The sequence below is a fragment of the Sturnus vulgaris genome, chromosome 5 (assembly GCF_052056855.1).
Source record: "Sturnus vulgaris isolate bStuVul1 chromosome 5, bStuVul1.hap1, whole genome shotgun sequence".
NCBI classification, from domain to species: domain Eukaryota; kingdom Metazoa; phylum Chordata; class Aves; order Passeriformes; family Sturnidae; genus Sturnus; species Sturnus vulgaris.
Window position 1 is genome coordinate 6,836,024 of NC_142247.1, and position 25,822 is coordinate 6,861,845.

Genomic DNA, 25,822 nt, shown 5'->3' on the forward strand with positions numbered 1-25,822 from the left:
GAAAACATGGTACTCTAGACATAACTAGAGGAGAAGGATTTTCTTTCAATTTTTTTTCACATCTTGTTTATTTTCCTCTTCCTTTTTTTGAACAACGTATCTCAGTCTCACTCTATGGATGTAGCACGAGAGTTATGTGTGCAGAAAGCATCTGAAACCACTTCGTTTCTAGTTTTCTTTCATCCGTTTGGTATTATAAATAACCAAAGAGGATATTGCTTAATCCATAAAACAAAGTGACATCATAATTTATTAATACAGAGGATACAGTTCATTGCTGTTAAATGCCATAAAGAGCTGGAAATAGAGTAGTTTCTCAGAAGGCACTGCCAGTGTGTGTCAGAGGAAATATTTCCTCGATGCTATACCAGCATGTGTAAGATCCTCTCTGAGTACCTCACCATTTTGGCCAATCCCAGCTGAACTGCTCTGCCACACCCAAAGGCAATTTTGGTGGGGATTTCTCCAGTCTCTGATGTCTTCTTTCCACCTGCCCCACTCCTCCCAACACTTTGCTCCTGCTGTCTGCTTCTGTGGGAAAGGAAAAGAGCTGCAACAGCCCTGTGGTGGGGTCAGAGCTGGCTGGTCCATTTGAGGTTCTCTCTTTGGTGTCTGTGGGGCAGCAGCACAAGCCCTCGTGTCCTCAGGGTGTCCCTGTGCCACTGGGGAGCTGCACGGAGGAGAGGTGCCGTGAATCAGGCTCTGAACACTCGGCCCCGGGCCAGCAAAGCATTTCAGCACCTGTTTACCCCTAAGCTTTTGAGTAGTTCCTCGGGCCTGAGCTAAGCACAAGCTTCCCACTGCCTCCTTGCTTCCCCTGGTCTTCCCTTGCAGGATTTGTGGACCGTGGCCTGGCTGAACTCAGGCACAGCCCCAGCACAGCACTGCTCAGCACCCAGCTCTGCACAGAGCCACGGTTCAGTCTCTGTAGCCCCCAGTCCTGCTGGCACCTCCACGGCTGAGCCCCTCCAGTGTCTGAGAGGGCTCCCAGTGCTGGATTCAGCTACAGTGCAATTTCTGAGTATTTCAGAGAAATACTCACTTCTGTTGCTTTGCTGTGTCCAAGCACCAGCCTGAGCCCACATATGGACAAAGTGTAGTGAGCACATGTCCACAATAAGACATCCCTCTGTCTTTTAGGTAACACAAACAATCTTCCAGGTGTGGATAACTTGCAGCCCTGGAAACACGCTCAGCAGATGTTCACTCCGTGTTCTACCACTGCCTGCCCAGAAGCACCAGTCCTCACTGCTGATCCCTGTCTGCCTCACCATTAAACATGCCTAGCTGTGCTTTTAGGAAGAGACAGGATCTCTTTTGGCTCCCCAGGACATTAACTAATATTTTCATTTGTATTAATTTCGCACTTCCCGTACGCGCCATCAGCTCCCTCCCCCTGGGACGCACCTATTTAAAGTGTGGGATGGGCACGGTGCTGCGTGCCTGCCCCTAGCCACGCTCTGCCTGCCGGTAGCCACAGGGGAGCCACGGTGCCATGGGCTCCTACCTGCCTGCTCCCTGCTCAGGCACTGCAGTGCTCCCGGCTCCCTGGCGAGGCAGATTCCCCTGCTGTTCCCTGAATGCGGAATTCCTGCCCTGCTGTTTGCTCGTCCCCGGGCGCCGGAGGTGCGCTCGCACCTGTGGAGCCGTGTGAGCGCACCCGCCCATCCCTGTGCGCGCAGCCGGCGCCCGCGCGTTGGCAGTGCGCTACCCCCCTCGCATCCCCCCCTTCTCCGGGCTATATGTGGCATTTCGGAGCTCTGACAATCTGCTTCCAAATGTTTTCCATATTTGTTCAGCCTCCTTGATTCAAATACCAGGAACAAGTCAGCCGGCACAAAGCGAAGCTTTTGGGGGGCAGAAAACTCGCACCCCCGTCTGCGTGCGCGCACAAACACGCACGGGAAAACCCGAAGTCCGCCGGTATGGGAAAGAAGGAGGAGAAATCCCGGCACAGCACGTCCCCGAATAGCCAGAGCCAGACAGGGAAGGCACCCGGAGGCGAGAAAAGCACCGACTCGACGCAGGAGTCCGCGATGAAAAAGAAGAAGAAGCAGAAGAAAGCTAAGGGGGATCCCAAAAGTGGCCAGGAGGAGGAATCCCACACTTGTTGTGGCTGCCGGTTCCCGCTGCTGTTTGCGTTGCTGCAGCTGGCGTTAGGCACCTCTGTAACAGTGCTGGGCTTCCTTATGGCAGGCATCAGTTCCTCTCTGCTAGTCAGAGACACTCCATATTGGGCTGGGATAATTGTAAGCATAAAGTCTGTTTCTCCATAAAGTGCCTTTGCCAGCATTAATGCAAGCTGCATGACGCTCCACTTTAGACTAACCAACTGCATGCACAACACCATTTGAGTTATGCTAACTATAAATATTCCTGGGATTAAGTGTCTGGCTGTACTTTCCCAAGGAAAACTGCTCCTGCAAAATAACAGAGCCTTTCGTATTCTTCCCTGCAATACCCAACAGACCTGAAATAAAATACAGGGTTGCTGCTCACTGGATGTATGTATTAGCTTGTGCTCTGCAGTGAACTCCTGCCTGGTGATGCTGAAAAAAAAGTTAATTTCTTACACTGCCTATCCTCTTTGCCCACCAAACCATAACCATCAGGTTTTGGAAATGAGAACATAACTCTGTAACTTGCAACTTTGAGCTGGGCGAGGAGAGCAATGTCTGTCTCTGGAGCTTCCTCGCTGTGCTGTGCTGGAGAACTGCTGGGATTTAACCCTGTTCCTGCTGCTGCTCCTGTCTGCACGTGGCCATGGGGAAGGGGATGGCACTGGTGGATGTGGCAGGGACAGGGAGCCCTTCCCAGGGCCTGCTGGTGGCTCCTGCCAAGTCACTTTGCAGCGACATGCCAGCCTCGCTGCGTGGGCTATGGGGACTGGGAGAGGGCAGTGTCCTGCTGGGTGTAAATCAGAGCCATCCCTGCTGGGGAACCTGGAGGTGGGGACAGGGTGGGTGGTGGCATCCGTGCTGTGACTCTGCTGGCTGTGGGTTTGGGGACATGAGGTTTACCTGTGGAGGGACAAGGTCAGTGATTATGAGCTTGGGATAGGCCAAGGATATAATGGAGCATGCAGGTTTCTTCCTTAGGAAACAGATTTCAGGAAAATATGCCCTGAAAATATGCCCTGATGTGTTAGCACAGTGCTGGGTATTGTTAGACTGTAAGAATTCCCAGCAAATAAATTTGTGTTTAGGTACTTAGAGAAAAGATTTCTCAAAGCCCTGAGCAGCTATGGGAGCATCTTCTGTAAATGTAATTTGTTGTTAGAAGATTATCTGAGCATCTGAACTGATTGGGGTTTGCTGTATTAATCCTGCTGGGCATCCCTTCAGAGAGTGGAAGGAGCAGGGCCTGGGCTCCCAGAGGAATTGCTCCTCTGACTCATCTCTTCATGTTTCTCTTCTGACTGAAGAGGTATCCAAGAGTTTAGTGGTGGTTTGTGGAGCAGGAGCCTGCCCTTGCTTGGAGAAGGAATTTCCTCCTGGGAAGTTTTGGCCGTTACAAACCAGGGGAGAATACAGATGATAAAATAGCAATATGTGGCATGTTCACGCCTCCTGTTTATTTTGAGGATTCTGGAGGTCAGATTATGTCTTTTCCAGACAGCACTGTTGCTATCACAGATTTGAAATAACTTTTTCACTAGAAAAAGCTGGGGAAAGAGTGAGCTGGACTGAACTAATGTACATCCAGGGATATGAGAAATGCCAGGAAGCAGCCCCTGGCCCGTGTGAATGTCATCAGTGCCCAAGTAGCATTCATCTGAGACATCCACAAATGGCTGGCCTCCCTTGGGGAGGCCTGAAACCCCACCAAAGTCGCTGCTTTCTGAAAACAGAGCTCTAACCCCCGTTGTTTTTAGCAGCAACTGCCAGCAGTAGTGACATTTAGATGCCCACATGAGACAAATCTCAGTCACTTTCAGAGCTCCCCCCTTGAAAATCAGGAATAATTCTCCATGTGTGTTCCTGAGCTCATTCCCGACTCCGAGCAAGACTCAGCTCTCAGCTGTGGTTAGTGGTCATGTTTTGCAATCACCAGCCAGGGTAATCCCTGGGGAAACATTTCCTGGGACTGGGGGAGGTTTTTGGTTCACGTTGCAGGATGTCCTGGCTGTGGGCAGGAGCTGCCCCACGGGGAAGGGTGACTGCACCCACACTCTGAGTCAGATGGTGACTCTCACCTGGGGGACTCTGGTGAGTCACCAGCACACTCGAGCTGGTGGTTTCATTCCTCCCTGGCTCAAATTGGCTTTTGGTGCCCCTCTGTTTATCCCCAGGGTGATGACAGGGACTGTCTGCTGGGGGCACGTGGCTGGGCAGGCTCCTGGGTGACCACGCTGTGCTCCTGTACCCTCAGCCCAGAGCAGAAGGGAAGGAGGGATCTGGAACCAGGTCAGAGGGAAGTGGAAAGGAGAGGATGAAGTGGTGGGGCAGCCCCAGTGTGGAGCACTGGCTGTGGTACCACAGGAGCAGTGCAGAGCACATCTGGGGGGCAAAATGCAGGAGGTGCCACACAGTGCTGCACTTACTTTGTTCCTGTGCTGTGGTGTCTCCGTGGAGGGACTTGGTGCCCACTGGGACATTCAGGAGGAGATGGCCAGAAGCTGCTGAGCTGGAAATTCCAGGTGTGCAGTCACAGCATGAGCTGTGGTGGGGACTGTGCCCAGGATTGGCCTCTGGAGAGCTGGGGAAAACTGGACCATGAAGGAAAACCCTTGGCTAAGATGTCCTGTGGACTGGTTTTTGGGCTGCATGGAAGGTGTTAGATAGGGGATGGATGACCCATGTGCTGCTCAAGAACAAACCTCATGGCAGAAAGTGACTTCCCAAAACTCATATATTCACACAGAAATGAGCAACAGGACAGAAAGATGTGGTGTAAAATACCAGAGCATATTTGTTTTAGTAGCATCCCACTCAAGTGCTCTTTTTAAAGGAATACTTGATTAGTATTCTGAATCAAGAACTTAAAAAATCTATTATCGAGACCTTTTTAGCAACATTAGATATAATGGGTGAAGCTCATTCCTGGTGTTACTCCTTTGGAATTACACCAGGCTGGATTTGACCCCACGGCTGTTAATGCAGGATGACAGAAAAATGAAGGAAAATTGTTAATGTGTTAAATAGATCCTGATTGATTCAAGGCTGGTTTTTTTTCTTCTTTATTAGTGGCAAAATAGTGACACCATTCCTTGGTAAAAATCAAGTGCTTCAGTGCATTACCATGAATGGAAAGGAACTGTTTTTGGAGGAGTTGCCAGTGGAAAATACTAGCGAGGAAAACCAGGCAAGGCAGTCTGAATTAAATGGGTTCAAAAGATGACTGTGTAGGTTTGTGAGGCTGGAGCAGGCCAGGGATTGGGATCACCATCCTGGGGAATAAATGTGGCCAGTGATCCTCTGACAGGGAGTGGAGGAGGGCTCCAAGCCTGCCGGGCTCCCTTCCCTCCTGAGCCCCTGCAGAAGGAAACGATGCAGCTTGCATTGCACCAAGAGCATGAAAACCAGTTAAAACCCAGTTAAAACCAAAATGCATTTAGTCCAAAATGTGTGGGGCATGCGTCAGAAACCAAAGGAAAATTTTATGGACAGAAACGGCAGAACCTATGGGATTTACCACTTCAGCTTCAGCAATTTATTCCCCGTAAAAAGCCTCTCCCCCATTGCTAAGGACAGGTGGATAAATGCAGTTTAAAGTAGTCAGGGTAGCATTTGTTTCACTTCCCTGGAGCCAGTTACAGTGAAGGTGCCCAGGTCTGAGGCAGTTGCCTGTCCTGAGCTCCACAAACTGCAGGCTGGACTCCCTGGCAGTGATTTCCTTCTTGCTGCTTTGCAGGAGCTTGGACAAACTCTTCACAAACCCACTCACGAGTGCAGGGCTGTATTTTTTCCTGTGTCTTGCCACTGGCTTGGTGCATAGGTTTGGGCAAGTTACTTAACCTTGCTGAGACTTTGTTATTTCCCCTGCAAAGTGGGGTTAATAGTGGCCATCCGTCACCCCTTGCTTTGAGATCCTGGGATGAAAAGCATTGCAGAGACAGTAGATATTAATGGTATCCTTTACATTCTTTTTCATTAGCTTGTGGCCTTTTGACACCCAGAAGAAGTAACGATGTATTTCTCCTTGAAAAACCTACTTTAGATTATTTCCACTGTGATCAAAAGTGGAGAGTATCAGGGTTTTCATGGGCAAGCTCCCTTTTCAGCCCTGTTTTGCAGACTCAGGGAGTTAAGAAAGTTACAGAAGTGCTCATCAGAAATGATTATCCAGGGTGTTTATTATTTCTGTCAGGAAGTTATTTTAAATGTACATGTATAGATGTTCATAAAATTAGGACTTTTATAAACATTTGAAAAAATCTGATTCACGAGCAGCTCAAGGCAGAAACTGTGGCTCCAGCTATCACTGATTTTATTGCAAAAAGCATCCCAAAAAAATCTGCCATGGGCTGAGACCACAGCCCAGAAGCTCTGACACTTCTCCCTGCTCCAGCCCTTTTCCATCTCCCCAAATGTTTCCCCAGACCAGAGGATCCCTGAGCTTTACTCAAGGGGTGGCTGTGGCTTGTGGCTTTTTGGCATCAGCGCTCAAGCATCGGCTTCTCTGCCCTGGTGGAAGTGAGGCTGGTGTGGGGCTGTGTGGTGCAAAAGTCAGGCACGCTTTTAGCTGAAAAAGCAGCTTAATCGACCTTCCTTTACCTGGAGTCAGAAATGTTTATGTCTCTATAACTTTTGCTTGTTTTTAACTTAAACCGTTTTCAATTTCTAACAGAATGTGACTCTTAAAACCTGATGCCATCAAAGTAGCCATCAAAAAGCCATGCAGGCATCCGTATTTTCTTGGTACAGGCTAGCATCAATTAGCCATGGGCAAACATCAAAAGTTTGAGGGAGGACTGCCTTGAAGACGAGGCCAGTGTTTGTTTAATTTTGTTTAGAGCCGTGTGTAGCACCAGAGCAGGACTCTTCAGAACCCTCTGCCATCAAATCTCATTCTCTTCCAATAGTAACTATGCACTGATTAACTGATTGTTTTGCTCAGGTGTAGAGTGGAAAACTTTGATGGGGAGAAACGTTCAAATATTCTGAAGGAATGGTTTGAGAATGTAACTGCACACCTGAGGTGTGTCTGAGACCTGGCCAGGGGCTGGTCCAATCCTGGAGCCCCCTGTGGCTTAGCCCACGGTTTAACTGCAGAATTCCTGGCTAGAATTTTTGCAAAAAGCCTAGGTAAAATTTGGAAAGGGATATCAAACAGATTTCCCCGGCTTGGGTAGCCTTGTGGCTATGGAGATGATGGTTTTCATGGTCACAGGCACACCCCAAACCACGAGTGCTGTTCACGAGTGCTCTCAACCATGCTGCACTTCTCAGGCTGAAAATCACTGCTGGCTCTGTGAACTCTTAATTTTGTTTTATTTTTTTTTGACCCCTGAGGCGTTTGTTCAGCCAGGACTGTATTTCTGGCTTAACAGCAGCAATGGACTGCTGCTGCAGCTCCTGACTGTGTAAGTGATCCTAGCCTTTGCTGGGGGAATTAAATCTTACCTTAGCACAAGTGATGAGCAACTGACCTAAACAGCAAAGATCATTATGGAAAAAAGAGCATTTCATTTGATTGTGTATGCTTCTACAGGGTTTTGATGACTTTAAATGATTTAAGAGAAACTTGTGGATGTGTTATGGCATGGCTTGAAGGGGCCTGTGGTAAAGATATCATTATTTCATTCTGTAGGTGGGGCAGGGTTGGACTTATTGTGGGGTTTATGGCTGCTAAAAGAGTGACTTCCTAGATGATTATGGCCTTTGCCTGCAACCACAGTGTACATGTTTGCCATTATTATTATTATTATTATTGCTATTATTTCTGGAAGTAACTTATAAGCAACTAAACTGTCTTTAAATTCAATAAGAAGTCTATAAGGGGTAAAACCAAATTTGGACACAGTACCTCTGTGCTCCAGACTGGCCCTTTTCTTTCATGTGACAGTGAGACCCAGGCTGACCTGAGGCTGATGAAAGCTGGCAGTGAAAGCTGCCTGCAGCACCCACTTTCATCACAGCTTCCTCCAACCTCATAAAGAAAATGAACTTCAGTGCTGCTGTCTGCAACAGCCTCTAGAGATGTCTGGCACCAGAGGTGGTCCAGGTTTATAATGGCAAAGCCAACAGGGACAGGTTCTTCTCTGGATCAAAATCACTCTCCAATGGGAGAGCTATGTTTGGTGGATAAAGTGGCTTCTCCAAAGGTGTAGACAGGAGCTAAATCTTGCTGTATCTGATAAGGTGGGAGAACCATCAAGCCAAGTATCACCTGTGAGGGAGAGCCAGAAACTCCAGAGATGTTTGCAAGAGATCATTCTTTACCTGTGTCTCTAAAAACAGAAAGATCCCCAGTGTCTCCAAGTGAGCAACTACAAAATAACTTGTCCATAATGGAAATACCTTCTTAATTCTATTAACAGCAACTCCTGAAGTTTGAGTTAACATTCTTATTAAATAGGAGGAGTCCTCCTGTGGGGCTCAGCAGTGCTGTGTGGCATTGCAAGCTGTACCTGGGAGAGGTTTTGTCCTGCTGTGTGTTTGCTTTCTGCCCCTAAAAACTGTGGCAGGAGGTTCTTGCTAACGAAGCCCCCATATAAAGAGCTGTACTGTGTCTTTGTGTTTGCAGCGCTTGCCTTGTGATGTGGCACTGAGCCAAGGTGCTCCTTAGAGCCAGGTTTTTGTCTCCTGCCTTCATTTCTTGGTGGATGTTCCCAACCCTCCTACTTTACCAGCCAAGGTTTTCAAGATGCTCTGGGTAGGAGGTAGTTCGCTAGAGAAAACCACCTATTTTACATTTGGGCTAAAATTGTAGCAATAACAAAAGGAAAACCAGTTTCACAAGCATACAAGTGAGAGATGGAGACAGATTAGAGCAATCTGTGGTTTTGAAATCTGTCGGAATAAAGCAAACCACATGAATATGTCAGCGTGCAAAGATAATGAGTGCAAACCACAGAGGAAATTTGTGCCCTACATGTTCATATTTCCCCTAATTACACACAACCTTCCTCATCCCTGCCACGTGGTGTCCTTGTGCTCCTCGTACACCTTGTGCTGAATCCTAGCAGGAGCAGATGGGATAACATGACAACAGGTTCCTGTTCTTTTTGGGGTGGGAGCAACGTGGAAAATTTTTCCTCCTATTTTCATTATGGCTTTAAAAAACAATAATTCTTAAGTCATTCTTCAGCCCTGAGGTGTTCCTGCCCAATGAGAGGAATGTCTACTGCTTCCACCCAAAAAGAAACATTATTAAAATTTTTGTACAGCCTAAATATTTAAGTTCTTCAGCTAATGTTAGTAAATAGCTGTTCTCCTGGGTTGTGAACTGGGGGGATTTCACAGGGTATGCCTTGAGCAAAATGAAATCTTTACCTTTCCTAAATACTTCTGCATCACATTTGGGTCTTTTTCTAGGCAGCGCTTTCCAAAATTAAATTCTTCCCTTGGATAACCTTTCACGTCACTACCTATTCAGCAAGGGGTGTGTTAGTCCATATGGAAATTTTGAAGTAGGATCTTGAAATAAACTCGAGTTGAAATATGCACAGAAATGCAAATTCCTGGATTTCTGGATAACAGTTGACCAGAGCTGATCTAATTAAGTGCTGTCCTGCAGGTCTCAGAGAATCTGTTTTATTTGTGTAACAAATGCACATCGATTGGTGGCAAGCACGTGCTGAAGTGGATTCAATTGCATTTTATGTTGTGTGCTCAGTCAATAAGGCATGGGAAATGTGTGCTTCACACTGGGATGTGGCCGTGGCTGTTGCAGCACCAGGATGCAGGATTACCTAATGCTGCTTAGCAATCAGCATTAACAGCACCTGTAACATGCCCGCAGCTGTTATAGTTACTTAGAGGCTCCTAAAAATACTTACCAGTGGATTTTTATAGTTATTCTGTTACACTTCACAGGTGTAATTCAAAGCTGATCTATTAATAATGTATAAAATAGCAGCATAGAGCTGTTTCCTATATAAACGTTCCACGCTTTGGTTTCCTCCAAGGAGTGAATTTACCTTTAAAGAACTGAAATGTTAAACATATGTGGGTCATAATTCTCAGCCACATTATTTTTTTACTGACACTTAGAAAAACACACATCTCTGGTTGGAAAAAAAAAAAAAAAAGTTACTGTATTGTTACAAAAAAAAATACTTAAGCTTTCCGAAATATCCTGGCCAAGACTTGCCGGAATCCTGACCCAGTGTAATCCTTTATAAATACCTCTCTGCAAATGTGCCTCTTCAAGTGTCCCTGAGTATATTATTTACATCCCAGAGGACCTTTAGAAAGCATGTGCAGGAATGGAGCTCCTTTTTACTGATAGCCCTTTGTAGGGGAAGCCTTCTGAAAAGGGAGGTCTGATCCTGCCACGTGTGAAGCCAGCAGGAGTTTTGCAAAAGTTGTCCGAGGCACTTGATGGCAGAGAGAAAATTCCAGCACTGGTGTGTGCCCTCGGAAATGAATGCAGCTCTGTCGCCTTCTGTGGTTAAATGGGAGGGGAAGGAGGGAGAGGGAGCAGTCCCATGATGTCTCATGGCAGTCACCTGGAGGAAAATCTGGCCCTCAGTCCACACAAGTGTAAATGCCTGCTAGTGTAGCTGAAGCAAAGCAAATCTGATTTATTATATCGTAACAAGATCCTTCAGCACCAGATCCTGAAAATACTTAGGTCCAGCTTTGATGCAAGGAGCCCCTATGATTTATCATGAATTTTGGGGATGCGATGTTAAGATAGTGTTAAAGCATTTTTAATTTTTTTTTTTTAAGTTTTGCTGCAGGTCCTCTCCTTCAGCCATTACTGACACAGGGGGAGTTTTATCATTTGGATATCATCTGCAACAGGATCTCTTAAGATTTAAGTTTTATGGGCATGTTAATTGAATTAAAAGATTAATATACAGTGCAAGGGACCAAGGACATAGGCAATTAATCCTGAGAAATAAAACATGGTTGAGTCACACAGAAGCACTACAGGGCAAAAACCCCCAGCACTGAAGGACCTTTGACAAGAAAGGTTGTTTTTTTCCCCAGACAACCCTGTCAGCTACGGCTGTCAACAATAAAAAGAAAGAAACAAATAAATTGGAGGCCGTGTGTAAGTCACAGGACCAGAATATAAATACACATGACATGGAAAGGAGTAAATAATACTGACGCATTCTTTAGAAATGTTCTCGGGCAATACTTCCTATTCATGTCCTGCTGAAATGACATGAAATAATATTTCATGGGGAAAAGTGCTACTAATCACCCAGGTTCTTGAGGGACACGGCTGTGAGTGTTTGGGAGGCACTTCTCCTTTGCAGGGCTGCTGTCTTGGGCCCTGCACCAGCGATGCAGATGCAAAAGGTTTGATACTTTCTGCAACACGTCATAAAAGAACATGTTTATCCATTGCTGTCCAAAAGGACAGCTGGACATCTTTCACTGCAGGTCAAGCTCCCTGTGGAGCTGGAAATCCAGATGTGAGCACTTCCAGGGCATGCAGGTGGGGATGGGGCTGTGATGGAGCCCCACACTCCTGCAGGCATCTCCATGGCATAGCCCCACCCTGGCAAAGGCAGCTCACACGTGGCTCTGGACAAAGAGGGCAAATCCCACTGCCCCAGGAAAGCAGAAAGCCTCAAATTAATGACAACTCTTCCAAACTTCAGAAGTAAAATGGAGGGAGTAAAAAAAAAATAGGATCTTGCAGTAGTCACTGAGAATTTAGTAGGTGTCATTTATAACCAAGGTGCTCCTAGCAGGGAGGCAAAACTGGCTCCTGGCACTGGGTGTAGAGAGGACCTCTGAAAGTATCTCACCACACCTAAAATGGCTCTTAAAGGTGTGATTTGAAGAGTCCTTTAAAAACATGTGCATGCCATCAGCTCACCTGTTTTCCAAGGCAGCTCAAACATGCAGATTCCTCCAAACACAGCTCCAGCTGCCAGCAGCCTCTCTCATGCCCAGATCCACAGAGAGCCCTCACCTGGAGCCTGGGTACCCAACTCCTCTATCCAGGGGAAGAACTGCCAAAAAGCAGCAGTCTGCTGCTCCTGAGTCCTCCTGGCAGGTTTGCTCACTGATCCTCCAAAAAGTAGGAGAGGAGGGCACTTGACTGGAGTGCTTAGCACAGTGTGGGGACACACTGTGTTTTCTAAACACAAAAAAGCAAATCACATTTATTGGGCTAGTTCCTCAGAGGAGGATCTTCCCTTCTTACCTGGAAAATGCCAACCTGTGAGTCTACCTGCTCCTACAGATTAATCCAGAATTAATGATAAAGATGGCTAAATGAACAAAGAAGTGTGCAAATAGTTTTACATTACTTTTAACCTTCAGCAATTACTGCCATAGGGTTAAAACACAGTTTCAGATTGCAAGGGAGGTGGATATTTTCTTTAGTAAGGTGTCCACTCCAGAAGAGGGTGAAAGCCTCTGCCATAAACTCTGCTGCTTCTTACCAAGTGGCAGCCATGGTTTAATGATTTAAAACTTGCATGAGTGACAGAAAATCCCTATCAGCACCCAGATCTACATAGAATGGTGCTCTTTGGGCTTGCAAGCCCAGTTTCAGAAGCCTTCTGCTCTTTTTTGATGGTTCTATGGGCAAAAACTCAACACACATCCTGGGGGCTGTTGCTGTGCTGTGTATTTGATGACTTTTCTTCCACACTGCTTCTTGAGTTATGGTCCTGCAAACACAGAAATGTGTCTTGGCTTGGAGGGAGGGGGGAAATGTGTTTTGTAGGGTTTTGTTAACCTTGACACATTTTACATCTCTTCCCTTGCAGGTCTGTGTGGTGGCCTTAGTGGGATTTGTTATGCTTTGTATTTCGTACCAGCCTGATGAGAAGACGTGTGCGCAGTTCACAGTGAAGGTACCTTAACATTTTTTAAACTTTTTTTTTTGCTTCTCATGTCACTAAATGTAATCAGAAAAGTTGCTACAGGGAAAAGAAGTGAAAATACACCTGAAATGCAGGAATGGTTTTCTGTTAATTTCCAGGCAGCCAAGGAAGAAACTGTATCCTATAAAAGGGAAACTAGTAGCATTTCAAATCAGAAGATACCATAATATTCACCATGTTTTAGGAATATATACAAAGCTGGAATAATTTGGGAAGTGTTCAGAGATTTTAAACAGATTAAGTGGAGACAGTGAGCAAGATAAGAAGTTGGGTGTCATAAAATGAGCCCACTTAAACCAAGTTTTAATATTTAATGGGAAAGTTTTTGGAAAGCATGGGGACATGCATTCTCCCATAGAGCAAATTCCCATCTGAACATTGCAGAAACTGCACCATACCCCACCCTTTTCTCCAAAACTGCTTTGCTGACACTGGTGAGCAACTAGAAGAGCAAGGCTGAGAATGCTTGTTTTTAACACCATTTTTCCTGGGCTATTTTTCCTTATTATTGTAGTTTTCAGGGCTCTTAATATTTTGCAGACACATAATAACCGAGAAAAATACCGACGCAAGCAGCACAAAATAACAGTAATTATTAACTGGAAAAAGGCAGAAGGAAACAAAACGCAAGGAGCAGCTTTTGAAACCCTGGCATCCATCCTCCTTTAGAAATTAGACCCCGGTGTGTCTTTTGTGTCTTTCTCGAGCTTCTCTCGTACTTAAAAAAAAGAAAGGGAGAAGAACAATTGTGCCTGCCCTGTGGCTGCCTCTACATTGTCCCCTCTGTCACCTCTCTGCCTCCAAGGAAGGTTACTGGGCTGGGCGGGGGATGCCACGCCAGGCTTTTTATTGCCTGAATTTAATTTCAATTAAATTGAGTTTGGCATCCAGGCAGGAAGGGAGTCATCTATCCCTCGTGTTGGGCTGGGCAGCTCAGATGTCTCTGCCACCCACCCTGACCGTAAGAAATGTGTTCCCCATAGGAAAACAGACATTTTGGAATTGCTCCCGAGGTGATGTAAAATGGGCCATTCCTCGTCACCTGGAGAATTAGAGCTTAAATCTCCCTGGTTCACTCAGTAGCCCATGGACTGTTGCTTACCCAAGGCATCCTCCTCCCCAAAATCCCCCTTCCCACATTTCCTATTGCAGTGTGCCACAGAACTCCATAATTCCCAGGCTGTTCACCTCTCCTGTCTCATGTCCCTGCTGGGAGCTGTTTTCCCACAGTTTGGGATAACGGGACAAATGGCTTCTGTCTGCAGGGCTCATACCTACTTTAACAAAGTAGGAGCTAAAACTCTCCTCCAGGGCTTTGATCACACAGGACTCATCTGCATCTCCAGTATCACTTCTCAAATCTTTGAATTTCACTTAAAGGCTGTCTCTGAACTAAAAATGAGCATTAGCTATGACAAGGCTGAGGATGCAAGATTGCAGTCATGAGACAGATTGTTCAGAGGGTTGCTCTTTTCTCCTTGAGGGCCTGATGCTTCATCAAGCACTGCAGTTGGGTTCAGCCCAATCTGCTCCGACTGACCTTATAGGGTTTGCCCTCACACTGGAGGCTGGTTCCCATCAGCCAAGCATCATCCCACAGGAAAATCTTGGCTGGACTTCTCTGGAGTGCATTAAGCACCCTAAGTTCCTTTGCACAGCCCAAGGATCACTGTGAGAGGAGAGCCACAGACACACACACACACACATAGACCTGGGGGATTTGTGTGACCCCCCCAAGGTGACCCTCTGTCCAACTCCCTCGGGGTGGAAAACAGGCGACCTGTGCAGTCCTCTCTGCCTTCCTCCCTCTTGGCAGCTGCTTCTTTCATTTCACACTTGCATGAGCCCTGGATCCTGTGAAAGAAGGAGGTGTGAGAACTGCTTTCGGCAGAAGTCCCTTCCCGAGACTGCTGTGGGTACCCACAGCACGCCATGTGTCCCTGAGAAAGGGAGGCCACCCAAAAGGAGGTGCCTGTGCCCTTCAGGGGGACACCAACACACTGGAAAATCTTGAGCCATCCTGTGGGCTTCCTGGGCTCTGTGTGACATTTGACAGATCTCTCCCTGTGGTCCTCCCCAGGACACCCTCCGGGGCAGTGACACCCAGCCCATGCCGTGACACACCACAGTTCCTGCTCCTGAGCCACCTCTGCAAACCCCTCTGCTTTCACCTCTGATTACTATGAGGAGCCTTTTCCATGAGGAACTTCATCCATCTTCCTGTTATTTATTTCAATTTAGTCACGGAGGAAAACTATTGCCAGTAAATATTGCTAAAATGTCTCTTCCTCATATGGGGAACACGAAGGAGGATGAGCTGCCGTGCTCTGACCTCATCGTACACTGTGTCTCCCCACTTCCCTTTTCTCCTTCTATTTAAGCAGAAATTGCAGTGCCTATCTCTCTGAAGCTGCTGTTAAAAAACAGTTTTCCAGTGGCAAGTCCTGGTTCCTGGGCAGAGCCCACCACACAGTTGTATTTGTGATGCTGAAGTTGCCTCCAGGTCTGGCATGTGATTAATCTGCTGATAGAATCTCAGCACTCACTGTCTCGTGCTCCCTCAGAGGCAGTGCTTGCATTTGGCTCACCTTTAATATTTGGAAACGTGTTCATTTTCAGCAGCTTGCAGAGAGATTCCTCTGCAAACATCTTGTGAGAATAACAAGCTTTTTGGAAATTGCCCTGTGTCCCCCATGCATCTCCCTTCTCCTCCAAGGATTATCAAAAGAGCTGCCTGTCTATCCAGATTCTGAGACTTCCTTCCCTTTAGGAACTCAACAGACAAATTCTCCCTTACTGTACCTGGAGCATAGATTAGGCTGTTGTGTCCTTTGGCTAGAAGCTGGCAGCTAAATAAATACCTGCCAAGGGAGAATCAGGCACACGGTGTAGTCTTGGCTTAGTTTCTCATCTATTAGGGAGGCCTGATTCTGTCTTCTGCGAACCCAGGGACTTCCACCAGCACCTCTATATCACAGAACAAGCAAGGTTTGCACATTTTCTGTTTTCCCCATTGAACACATTTGCACCATCTTTGAAAACAGTGCCATTGGCTTTTGAATTTCCACATCTTGGTTTGGAGGGGGTCCATCAGTCAGCAGCACTCCATCTTCTGTATGCTCCACATGAGGAGGTGGCCCCATTTCCCAGCTTTACCTTTCCCATGGACCCTTCCCTTGAAAGCTGAGGGGGAGAAGTAATTGTGTTTAATAAGAGCCACCCTCATTTTGAAGCTGCCCTTGGTTCAAGGCCACAGAGGAAGTAATTAAATTTAATAGCAGCCAAGTCTTGGAAACTCAGATCTTTCAGTAAGAGTTTGGTGATATGAGGGGGATATGTACATAGTGCTTCAGGACCTGAAATAATCCTAAATATTTTTTTCAAGCTGGCAACCAAACAGAAGATTGATTCACACTGTAGATATAAGACAAATACACCAGGAGTGTGAATTTTATCAAGACATACATACTTGGAGTTTCAAGGTCATAAAAAATGCTCTTATATTGGTATTTTACTTGCAGTATTGAGGTTAAGAGAGAGAAAGAGAGAGAGAAGCTGCTGTTTAAAATAACAGATTCCCAACCATGCCATGTGTCTGACAGATAAGACGCCAAGGAAAATAAATGTTTTTACAGTGCTGAACAGAACCAAAAAACGCAATTTTTGCTAAACACAGAACATGATTTTAATATACATTCACACATATTTTGCACGCAGTGCAGCAACTGCCAGTTCCAGCTATCAAAAGCAAAGGGAAGTCCATATGTGCTGGTATCCAAAGCTCCCAGGTGAATCCCGGAGTGTCAAAGGCTCTGACTTGCTGCCAGTTTCCATGTGTTTGTGGGGGTGGACTCTGCAGAGCTACCCTTGATAAAAGCCACGCTATTTTTAAGCTGCCACTGTTGTGAGGAGCACTGGAGGTGACGAGCAGACCCTTGTCCTTCTCACGCTGTAGCACTGGGAAAAAAGAGGTGTTTGCTGTCCTTTCATGCCTGTGGAAGACTTCCCCATGCTTATGGGACAGGTTTTGGAAGCAGACTGAGCACAGCACACTCTTTTTTGTGGAGATCTGCATTCCCATTCCACAGGGGGACCTGAGAAGCAAACAGGCTGGCTGCATCCACAGGGCCACAAGCGAGAGATCAGCCACCCCACTGCCTGATTTGCAAGTATAAATCAGATTTTTTTGGCCATGCAAACTGAGAATAACACACGAGCAAAGTCTCAAAAACACCTCCAGCTCAGCACAGCCTGGGGTAAGACTGCAGCCCAAGGCTCAGGCTGCTCAGCTCTGCTTCCAGGCACTAATTTGTCTCAGCTGATGACCCTGAGTCCTGTCAATGCAGGTAGGACTGGAGAGGAAAGTGCTCCCTCCCTCTCTAAAAAGCTTCTTGATGTACAGACACAACAGTTCCTTGATGCTCTCCCCAGGCCTCAAAATTGTGAAGCAGTGCTCGCATAAAACATGCAAGGCAAGTTCTTGAGATGACCTGCTGAGCTCCTCATCATAAAGAGCCGTGCAGTTGTTGAAGCACCCAACCTCCAGACAGTACATTGAGGGTGTGCATTCCCTGCAAAGTACACGTGCTGCATTCCTTGTGTGTTCCTCAGCCTCTATGAAGCTGGAAAATGGAATTTCACTATGCAAGAGGGCTCACAGCTGGTCTGTGATCCAGAGAGGGTTAATGAATAAGGTTTATTTTGGAAAGGAATCTTATCAAGGCCGTTGGCCTGGAGACCAAGAAGAGAAGAAGGAGATAAGCAAGAAAAAACCTGCAGCTGGGAAAAGTATTTTTGGAAAAGTATTTTTTAGAAAAGTTTTGTGAAAAACAGAGGTGGAGATGGTTTTACACCAATCTATGTTGTGTTGATCTATTGTAACCAATGAACAAAGTATAAACTTTGCAGAGGGTATAAAAGACAGCTACCTGTTGTAATAAATGGGACATCAGCCTTCTCAAATGTAGTGTGTCTATTTGTATGTCATGTCCGCCTCAACAGCGACATTTTACCTCTTTTTTTATTTTTTTCCCCCTTTCTTTCAGCTGCTGTATTTTCTACTGAGTGCCCTGGCTCTGGTTGCCTGTGTTTTGGCAGTGGCTTTTGCTGCTCACCACTACTTGCAGCTGACCAAGTTCACGTGTGACACCATCCGGGAGTCCTGCCAGTGCAAGCTGGACCCTGCGGACCCCCTCGGCCGCACCTTCGTGTACCAGGACACGGCCGACTGCAGCAGCCTGACCAGCCTGCTCAGCCTCTACCTCCTCCTGCAGATGGCTCTGAACCTGGTGGCAGCCCTGGTGTGCCTCCTGATGTGCTTCGTGGTGTGGAAGCACCGATACCAGGTCTTCTACGTGGGCGTTCGCTTCCAGCCTCTCACGGCCACCCAAGGCACCGGGCAGCAAGTGTAGGGTGTGGGCTGGCAGGGGGTTTGGCCAGGGATGGGCTGGCAGGGGGTTTGGTCGGGGATGGGGACTGCCACCACAGCCACTACGGAGGGATGGGCGCTTGGAAGGTGTTGGACGAGGGAAAATGCTCACTCGGCTTTAGCGAGTGTATTTTTCAATCATTTTAGGAGCATTTCGCACGGCTGCTCTTGAGAAAATGCCTCTTGTGAGATGAGCTAGAGGTCACAGAGTCCTAAAGATGCAGCTGTACAAATGCTCCCTGAAGAGCATCTCTAATAGCCATAGATAAAATCTTTGGGAACTCATCTGCAGGGCTACAGCCATTACAAAACAGGGTCCATTTCCCTCTTGCCTTCAGAGAAGCTATGCCAATTTCTACCAGATAAGGATCTGATCCAAACTGCTTAATTCTATCAGTGGGAACATGCTTTGGGAATATATCATATCTTGGTGCTCTGGATGTAATCCACACTAACCTGATGGGAATTTAACATTCAGGAAAGTAATGAGCGAGGTCAGGACCTCTTCCAGTGCAGGTTGAGACCAACACCAAAATGAATATATTGATGGCTGCCATATAAAAAATAGATATAACTTTTTAGAGCGATTAATGATACAGGTACCTAATCCAATTACTAATAAACAACAAATATAAGTGAGTTCACGGAAGGTTCTTTGGTAAGCCCTGCTTGAGACCTCAGCAGATTTCTGACGTTTGGAAGAAAAGACCAGTATAAGGAACCTTGAGTTGCACTCCTAAGGTAGAGGAACCCTAAATCACTAGTCATGTTGAAAACTATGTCCATATTGCTCTAATTGCAGGCTGACAAACCCGGATTTTAGCCAGTTCCACCAATTATACTCCAAGCACAAAAGGCCAAATGCATTTTTGGTGTAACTCCTTTGAAGACAATCAGCCTTACACACCAGCAGTGGAGTTGGGCCAAAAGCCCTGAAAGATATATCCCTGCAACAATGAATGTTTTTAAAATGGGGTGGAGGGAGGGAAGCAAGAAGAGACTGCCAGTCTCCCAGAGACATCTTTGATAATGATGAGGGCAACAGAATGATGATTTCTTAATGAGGATGGAAAAACAAAGTGTATTCAAGCAATGTTTTTTCACCCTGACAGAGCAGCTCTAGAAGTGCTTTACATCTTATTAACCTTATACCAAGACAACTATGTTGGTTTGCCCCTTGAACTGCCATTTCCACTTGCACAGCATGGACATCTAAATTTAGGAGCAGTTCTTAATTGGCAGCATTTGGCACTGCCTGCTGATCCATATCTGTGCAGGAGCAAGCCAGCTGGTGCTCACACCCTGCCATGACGAGGGATTTCCCGATCCCAGCCAGAACAAGGATGTCTCTGAGGTGGGGTGGAGCAATCACATGCTAGAAAAATTGTGCCATAATCATTAGCTAGGAGGAAGCAAATGAAATTTATATAAGGCTTCAAAGAAAAAAAAAACAGTCAACTTTTTGCAACAAAAATAGTCAAATAGTCATCAAAAAGTCAAAAACCCAGATTGGCAAAAACCTAGTTGTCAAAGGAGCTCTAATCCTACCAAAAAAACTGTTTTCCATATGGTGATCACACATCACCCAAGGGCTAGACCATCAAGCTTCCAGGGTCAGAAGATCACAGTGAAGTGAAGTCTCCTGTGGCCCACCTAGAACCCTGCTGGGTGTAGGGGCTGTAGTTTTAGTCATGGAAATTGCCTCTGGAGTAGACATAGCATCACCAAGGTGCTCCCTGCCAAGCCACAAAGCAAGGAGCTGCAGAACATGAGGGCTTTTTAAGATCTGCTTCCAAATGATCTTTTTTATTGCACCTAAAAGTAACAACCACCCCTAAGCCTGGCTGCAGAGCACATTTGCAAGGGTGCCCGTGTCACCACCCATCCAAAGACCTCAGTCTGCCTCCCAGGCACTGCTGGGGCAAGCTGAGGCAGGAGAGGAGCAGGATGGTGGGCTGGTGATGTCAGACTCATCCTTGGGACCATCCCTGTGGATCTGGCAGGAACCAGCCCATCTCCCACAGCTCTGGTGGAACATGCTGCCAGCAGTGCTCACAGGCCTGTGCCAGGGCCATCCTTCCTGGAGATGGGTGCACAGGGGTGCCTCTCACCTTGTGATGTGCTCAGGTTTGTCCCCCATCCCACACAAGCCCCCAGCTGTGCTCTCGGTGGAAGCTCAGGGCAGAGGATGTACCTTCCCCCTACCTGGATGGTCCTCTGTGCACCTGCCCCTCCCTCCAGCCAAAAATGTAGGATCCTCTCTCCACACAGAAGATAAAAAGAAGCAGGAAAGGGATCAAAGGGAGTCTGAATGACAGCTGAGCTTTAGGGCCTCCTCCCACCCTCACCACTGCACTGATGGCTGGCACAGCAAGAGGAAGGCTCTGCTGGCAGAGCAGGGAATGCTTCCCATCCCATCCCATCCCATCCCATCCCATCCCATCCCATCCCATCCCATCCCATCCCATCCCATCCCATCCCATCCCATCCCATCCCATCCCAACATCCTTGTTGTTCAGGACATAGCTTGGTGTGCAGTGCTCCAGCCCTGGCCCAGCCATATTCCCACCAGAGCTGCCCTTTGTCTCCTTAATCCTCTGACCTCTGCCTCACCCACACTTTTCACTCGCTGTCTCCATCACCTGCCAGGTGCTGGACTCCCAAGGGCTGGGCTGGCCATGCCTGGCCTCTACCTGCTCGCTCCAGGCTGAGATTTGCTGGGGCTGCTCTGGAGCACAGCAGATGCAGTGGGGATGATCACAGAGCTCCTGTCAATGCCTTCAGCAGGCAGGAGAAGGGAGGTCTGGATAACAGAGCCTGCTCCTCTTAACAAGCTGTGCACCTCCATATCAGCTCACCCTCCACTTCCAGCCACAAATCCCATTTGCTAATCAGCACCATGCAGCTTAACCCTTTGCTCTGGAACAAAGCAATATTCATCATGTATTCTGTTGGTGGTTTATATGCTTAATGAATAAATACAGGGCATTTTCATCTAGCAAAGATAAACTTCTTTATTTCCTTTTTGTGTATCCCAAGAGAATAAAACCAGGACAGGAGAGGTGGAGAAACAGACACAGAAGGTTTAGGGACTGGTTTCCCCCCGGGTATGATTTTACAATGTGTATTTTGCTTGGATTAAGAACTTGGGGAAGTACTAATTAAAGGATTTTCACCTACCACAGCATTTCCAGACACCTCCAGCCTTTTCCCAGAGTCAGAGTCCACATGGACTGCACCAGGAAAAAAACTGGGACTAAAAGGCTTGGAAAGGACAGAGGTATTGAAGAAGAAAACAATTTTTTATAAGCCTGGGAAATTTATCTTCTAAGTGAATTCCACAGAAAGGGGTAGGATTAAGCCTCTATGGACACAGAATTTGCGAAGAGCTCAATGTAATTTACTCTCACAAACCCAGGTGTGATTCTCATTTGCACTCTGCCCACTTTACACTGTTTTCCCAGTGTAAAGGGGTTGTAAAGATGGCATCAATCATCTTTACACCTACTTTATGGCCATTTTACACAGCTAAAAGGGCCCTTTGTGTAAATGAGAACTCAAGCCCTAGAGAATTTAATAGAGAGGAGATCCTTTCTATAGACTGTGCTAGACCCTCTAATAGGGTCTATTACTGGGATATAACTCTCCGCTGGATTTTATAGCTTGCCTTAGAGATCATCAGTCTCGATTAAATTCAGTTCTGCAGAACTTTTCCAAAGGCCATAACCCTCTGGTGTCACGCCTGCTCCTCCACCCCGAGCACACACAGAGCGATGGTGCTGCATGGATAACTGCTCGGGTTTTTACAAGGACAAGCAGCAGCCACCACTTTCCTCTGGCTCTGAGGCATTTTGATTCCGTGCTATGCAAACACCCAAGCGACAGCAACGGCAGCGAAAAGGGAACCGAGACGCGGGGACCCAAAATGTCACATTCTTCGTGGCCCTCGGCCTCCCCTGCTGCCCCTGGAAGGGCAGGGGCTGGTGGGCGAAGGGGAAGCACGGCCAGGGCCTGGCCCCACGCTGGGGCTGCCACCAGCCTTCATGTGACGGCCATCTGCGCCCGCCCGGCCCGGCCGGCTCTGCGTGGGCACCGCTTGGAGCTCTGCCTAAAAAACAACTCTGCGCAACAGCGCCGAGAGCTGCAATCAACTCTAGGGTTTGGTTTTGGTTTGTTTTTTTTTTTTTTCTCCCTTTTTTTTTTTTTCACGCTCCCAGCCAGTGCAATGTTTGCTCTGGGGGCCTTTCGAAAGAGAAAGCACGCTGCTAGCGTGTGAGAGGAGCCGCGGCTCAGGTCCTCTATATTTAGAAAGCCAGGATGTCATACCTCGCCTTGAAATTTTCATAGTCCCCTGCACCCCACCCACCCACACACGTACACATGCTTGCGTCTGGAAAATGTTTTTCGGTCTTAGCAGAGGGTGTTGGCTTAGGGGGATTCGAGGGAGGTGCAGAGGAACAACAGCAGCTTAGGCCCGGGCGCCAAGCTCAGGCCTCCTTAAGGCACCGGGAACCCTCTGCTCCCGTGGCTGCAGTGCAGGATCTCGGCTCCTCCTTGGCCTGTAACATAAATCCCAAGGCAGGGCAGAGCTGTTCTGAGGTCCCGTGTCACGTCGGGTGGTGCTGGACCCTCAGGCAGCAGCATCTTCAGCAGTTCATTTCTGAGTGGCCACGCACAGACTGCAGCGCCTGCAGCAGGGGCTCCAAGAAGGTCAATTTTGGGGTAGCTCACCTCAGGTCTCTGCAGTTCCTCCTCTAAAAGGCTGCCTCTAGTAACCACTACTCAGTAGCATTTATCCTCTGCTAAATTGACTCTCTAGCCAAATATAATGAACAGTGATTGCATTTACAAAGACTGGGGTACTTTTTTTTTTGGTTCTGGTACCTGGTCTCCATGCCTTTGTCCAAGCAAATGGTTGAAATCCTCATCTAAACTTCAAACTTTTTGTGGGGGAGCTGGTGATTTCTTTTCCTTTCCTTTTTAAAGAAGATCTGGGGCAACATCTCTTTAATTTGTTACCTCAGTGCTCCACAAAGCCATCTTTACATTGGAGTGGAGATGCAGCAGCCCCTAAGGCTGGCTTACAGTGAGTGGCTGCAGAGAGAGCGTGGAGCTGAGGTCCCCCAAAGTCACCCAGGTGCACCCAGGTATCCCTGCCTGGCACAGACATCTGAGAGTCAGCCACCAAATGTGAGAAGCAGCCTGGTCTGAGAGGAGAGAATAACCTGCAGAGGGTGATTTGAGTACCTGCCTCTCCTTCAGTCACAGGGATTATGACTGATGAGAGCTGGGCTGACCTCAAGTTACAGGAGATACAGAGAGTGGCTCCGATTAAGGCAGCCCTTGGCTTTACGAGCCCTGATTGTCCTGGAAATGAGATATTTGAGTGAGACAGGGTTTTAACCCCATTTCACTCTCACAGCTGCGTAAGGAGAACTATTTTTAATTAGCCCAAAAGTGACTGAAGAGGGATTTCTCCTCACTTCAGTGTAGGATTTCTTTTTCACCGAAAGTATGATGAGAGGAATCCTTTCCCTGATCTGTTCTCCGTGAGGCTGCCTGGGAGCATCACTGCTGGAGCCAGAGCTGCACACGCATGCAGAGGTGTGTGGAAACCACCCTCGTATCTTTTTTGGGACATTTTCTTCCCGTTCCACAGCTGCCAGAGCTGACACAGGGAGGGCAGGGGAAGCTGCTGTCCCAGATCCATAATATGCCCCAGTCAACCGAGCCCTGCAGCAATCCCCATTTATACTGATACTACTGGGATTTGGTGGGATAGTTTAAGGAACAATCACACTGAAAAGGGAAGAAAATAGACATTTACACTTTCCCTTCCACCTTGTGAATGCAGGCAGGAGAGCAGCACGAACATGAAGGGACCCAAGAGGAAATACAGAATCCTCCCACCCCGTTTTGCTGCCCAAACCTGCCAACGCACTGAGAAACAGTGAAAACGTGCAGAAAATAAACCCCCAGGAATCAGGCACTCCGGCTTTTCAGGATCCAAAGTGTTGTTAGGTTAGGAATGTGAAAATTAGTGTATTTTTATAGCTTGTCCAATTCTTCCAGACTTCCTCAGGTGGGGACCCAGGCAGCCAGGCTTCTTTGCTGTCACCAAAGGAAGGCAATTTTGTAACCTGACTGGGAAAGGGCAGTTTATGGGATGTACTCATGTATCTATGTAAGTATTCTGGTAAGGCTATTTTTTGCATAGATTCAGCTTTTTTTTTTTTTTCTCTTGTGTACAAAAGGAAATTGTGGGACCTCAGCAGGCAAAATTCTGTGCTTCTGAATTAACAGGAGTTGCATCTCCACTTTCTTTTTTTCTAAAATAATTTTTCTCAGTCACCCCACCCATGTTTCAGTGCTTCTCTTGCTTCCTCATTCCCCAGTGAGGCAGGACTTTCCTGGCACATCATCCCCAGACCCCACAAAAGGCACAGGGTCTGTGGGCTCCGTGTGAGCCACCCCTGCTTAGCCAAGGCACAGGAGGCACGATTTGCAAAGTGGCTCCTGAGACTTCTCCTGAGTTCTCCAGCCACTGATTATGCTGTTGCTTAATGCAAATTATCAAAAAATGACAGAGATCCAGTGCTTGAAAATCCCACAGGATAATTGTCTGCTAATAGACAACAAGGGCATTTCATTAGCCCAAGTGGCAAGTGTGGCTACTGCATGGTGGGAACAGCAGGCCCTGGTCTTAATGGTCTTAACTCCACCAAATTACAGCTGAAAGGGAAAATTCAGGACCTGCAGACAACAACCAGGCACCCCTCTGTGCTCGGGTGTTGCACTGAGCAAGAGAGGCTTGCAGGGCATGCAGGATCACGGGGTGTGAAGGTTCATCCTCATCCCTGGGGGAAGCTGACCCTGTTTGAAAGGTTCACTCCAGATGGGGCTCAGTGCCAGGCTTGCTCCACTCCTCATCCCCAGACAGCTTTGGAGCCACAAATCCTCACCCCTGGAGGGAAAAAGCAGGTAGAGTAGAAGAGAAGTAAAGATTTGTTTGATTTGTTGTTGTCTGAGCATGGCACATCTCACTGTAAGGCTTTCCCCACCAGCAGGAACATGTTGATTGGGGCTGGTATGGAGTTTGATGGGGTTTTTCTTTCAGTGGCTGTGTGAGGATCTGATTCAAGGCACTGAAATGGACGAAAAACTGACTGGTATTTCCCACTGAAACGGATGAGAAACTAATTCATATTTCCCACACCTAACACAAGCATCATTAGCCCTGCTGCAGCACACTAGGGGCAACACCAGCTATTAAAGAAAGTGGGTTGATTAAGGGACAGCCTTGAAGCCTAAAAATAGTCAGGGAAATAAGAATCAATGTCATATGAAAGCAAACACGCAGTCAGTTGTTATCACAGAGCTTTTCACGTGATAGTCTGTGCACTGATCTCACCCACAGAGTGTTTGTTTTG

At 47.2% G+C, this 25,822-nt stretch overlaps 1 protein-coding gene across 2 annotated transcripts; it reads left to right on the plus strand.

Moving 5' to 3' along the window:
- The first annotated feature begins 1,714 nt into the window (after window positions 1–1,714).
- On the plus strand, window positions 1,715–22,325 carry SSPN (sarcospan). 2 transcript variants are annotated; one of them, XM_088164713.1, is made up of 4 exons: window positions 1,715–2,249; window positions 12,848–12,934; window positions 18,010–18,309; window positions 21,578–22,325. In XM_088164713.1, exons 1-4 carry the CDS (start codon window positions 1,926–1,928, stop codon window positions 21,650–21,652), a joined length of 786 nt encoding a protein of 261 aa, XP_088020839.1. In that variant the 5' UTR covers window positions 1,715–1,925; the 3' UTR covers window positions 21,653–22,325. The 2 variants fall into 2 exon arrangements, with proteins under 2 accessions (XP_088020839.1, XP_014744611.2); XM_014889125.2 differs by lacking the exon at window positions 21,578–22,325 and having other exon boundaries at window positions 18,010–19,031.
- The last annotated feature ends 3,497 nt before the right edge of the window (window positions 22,326–25,822 follow it).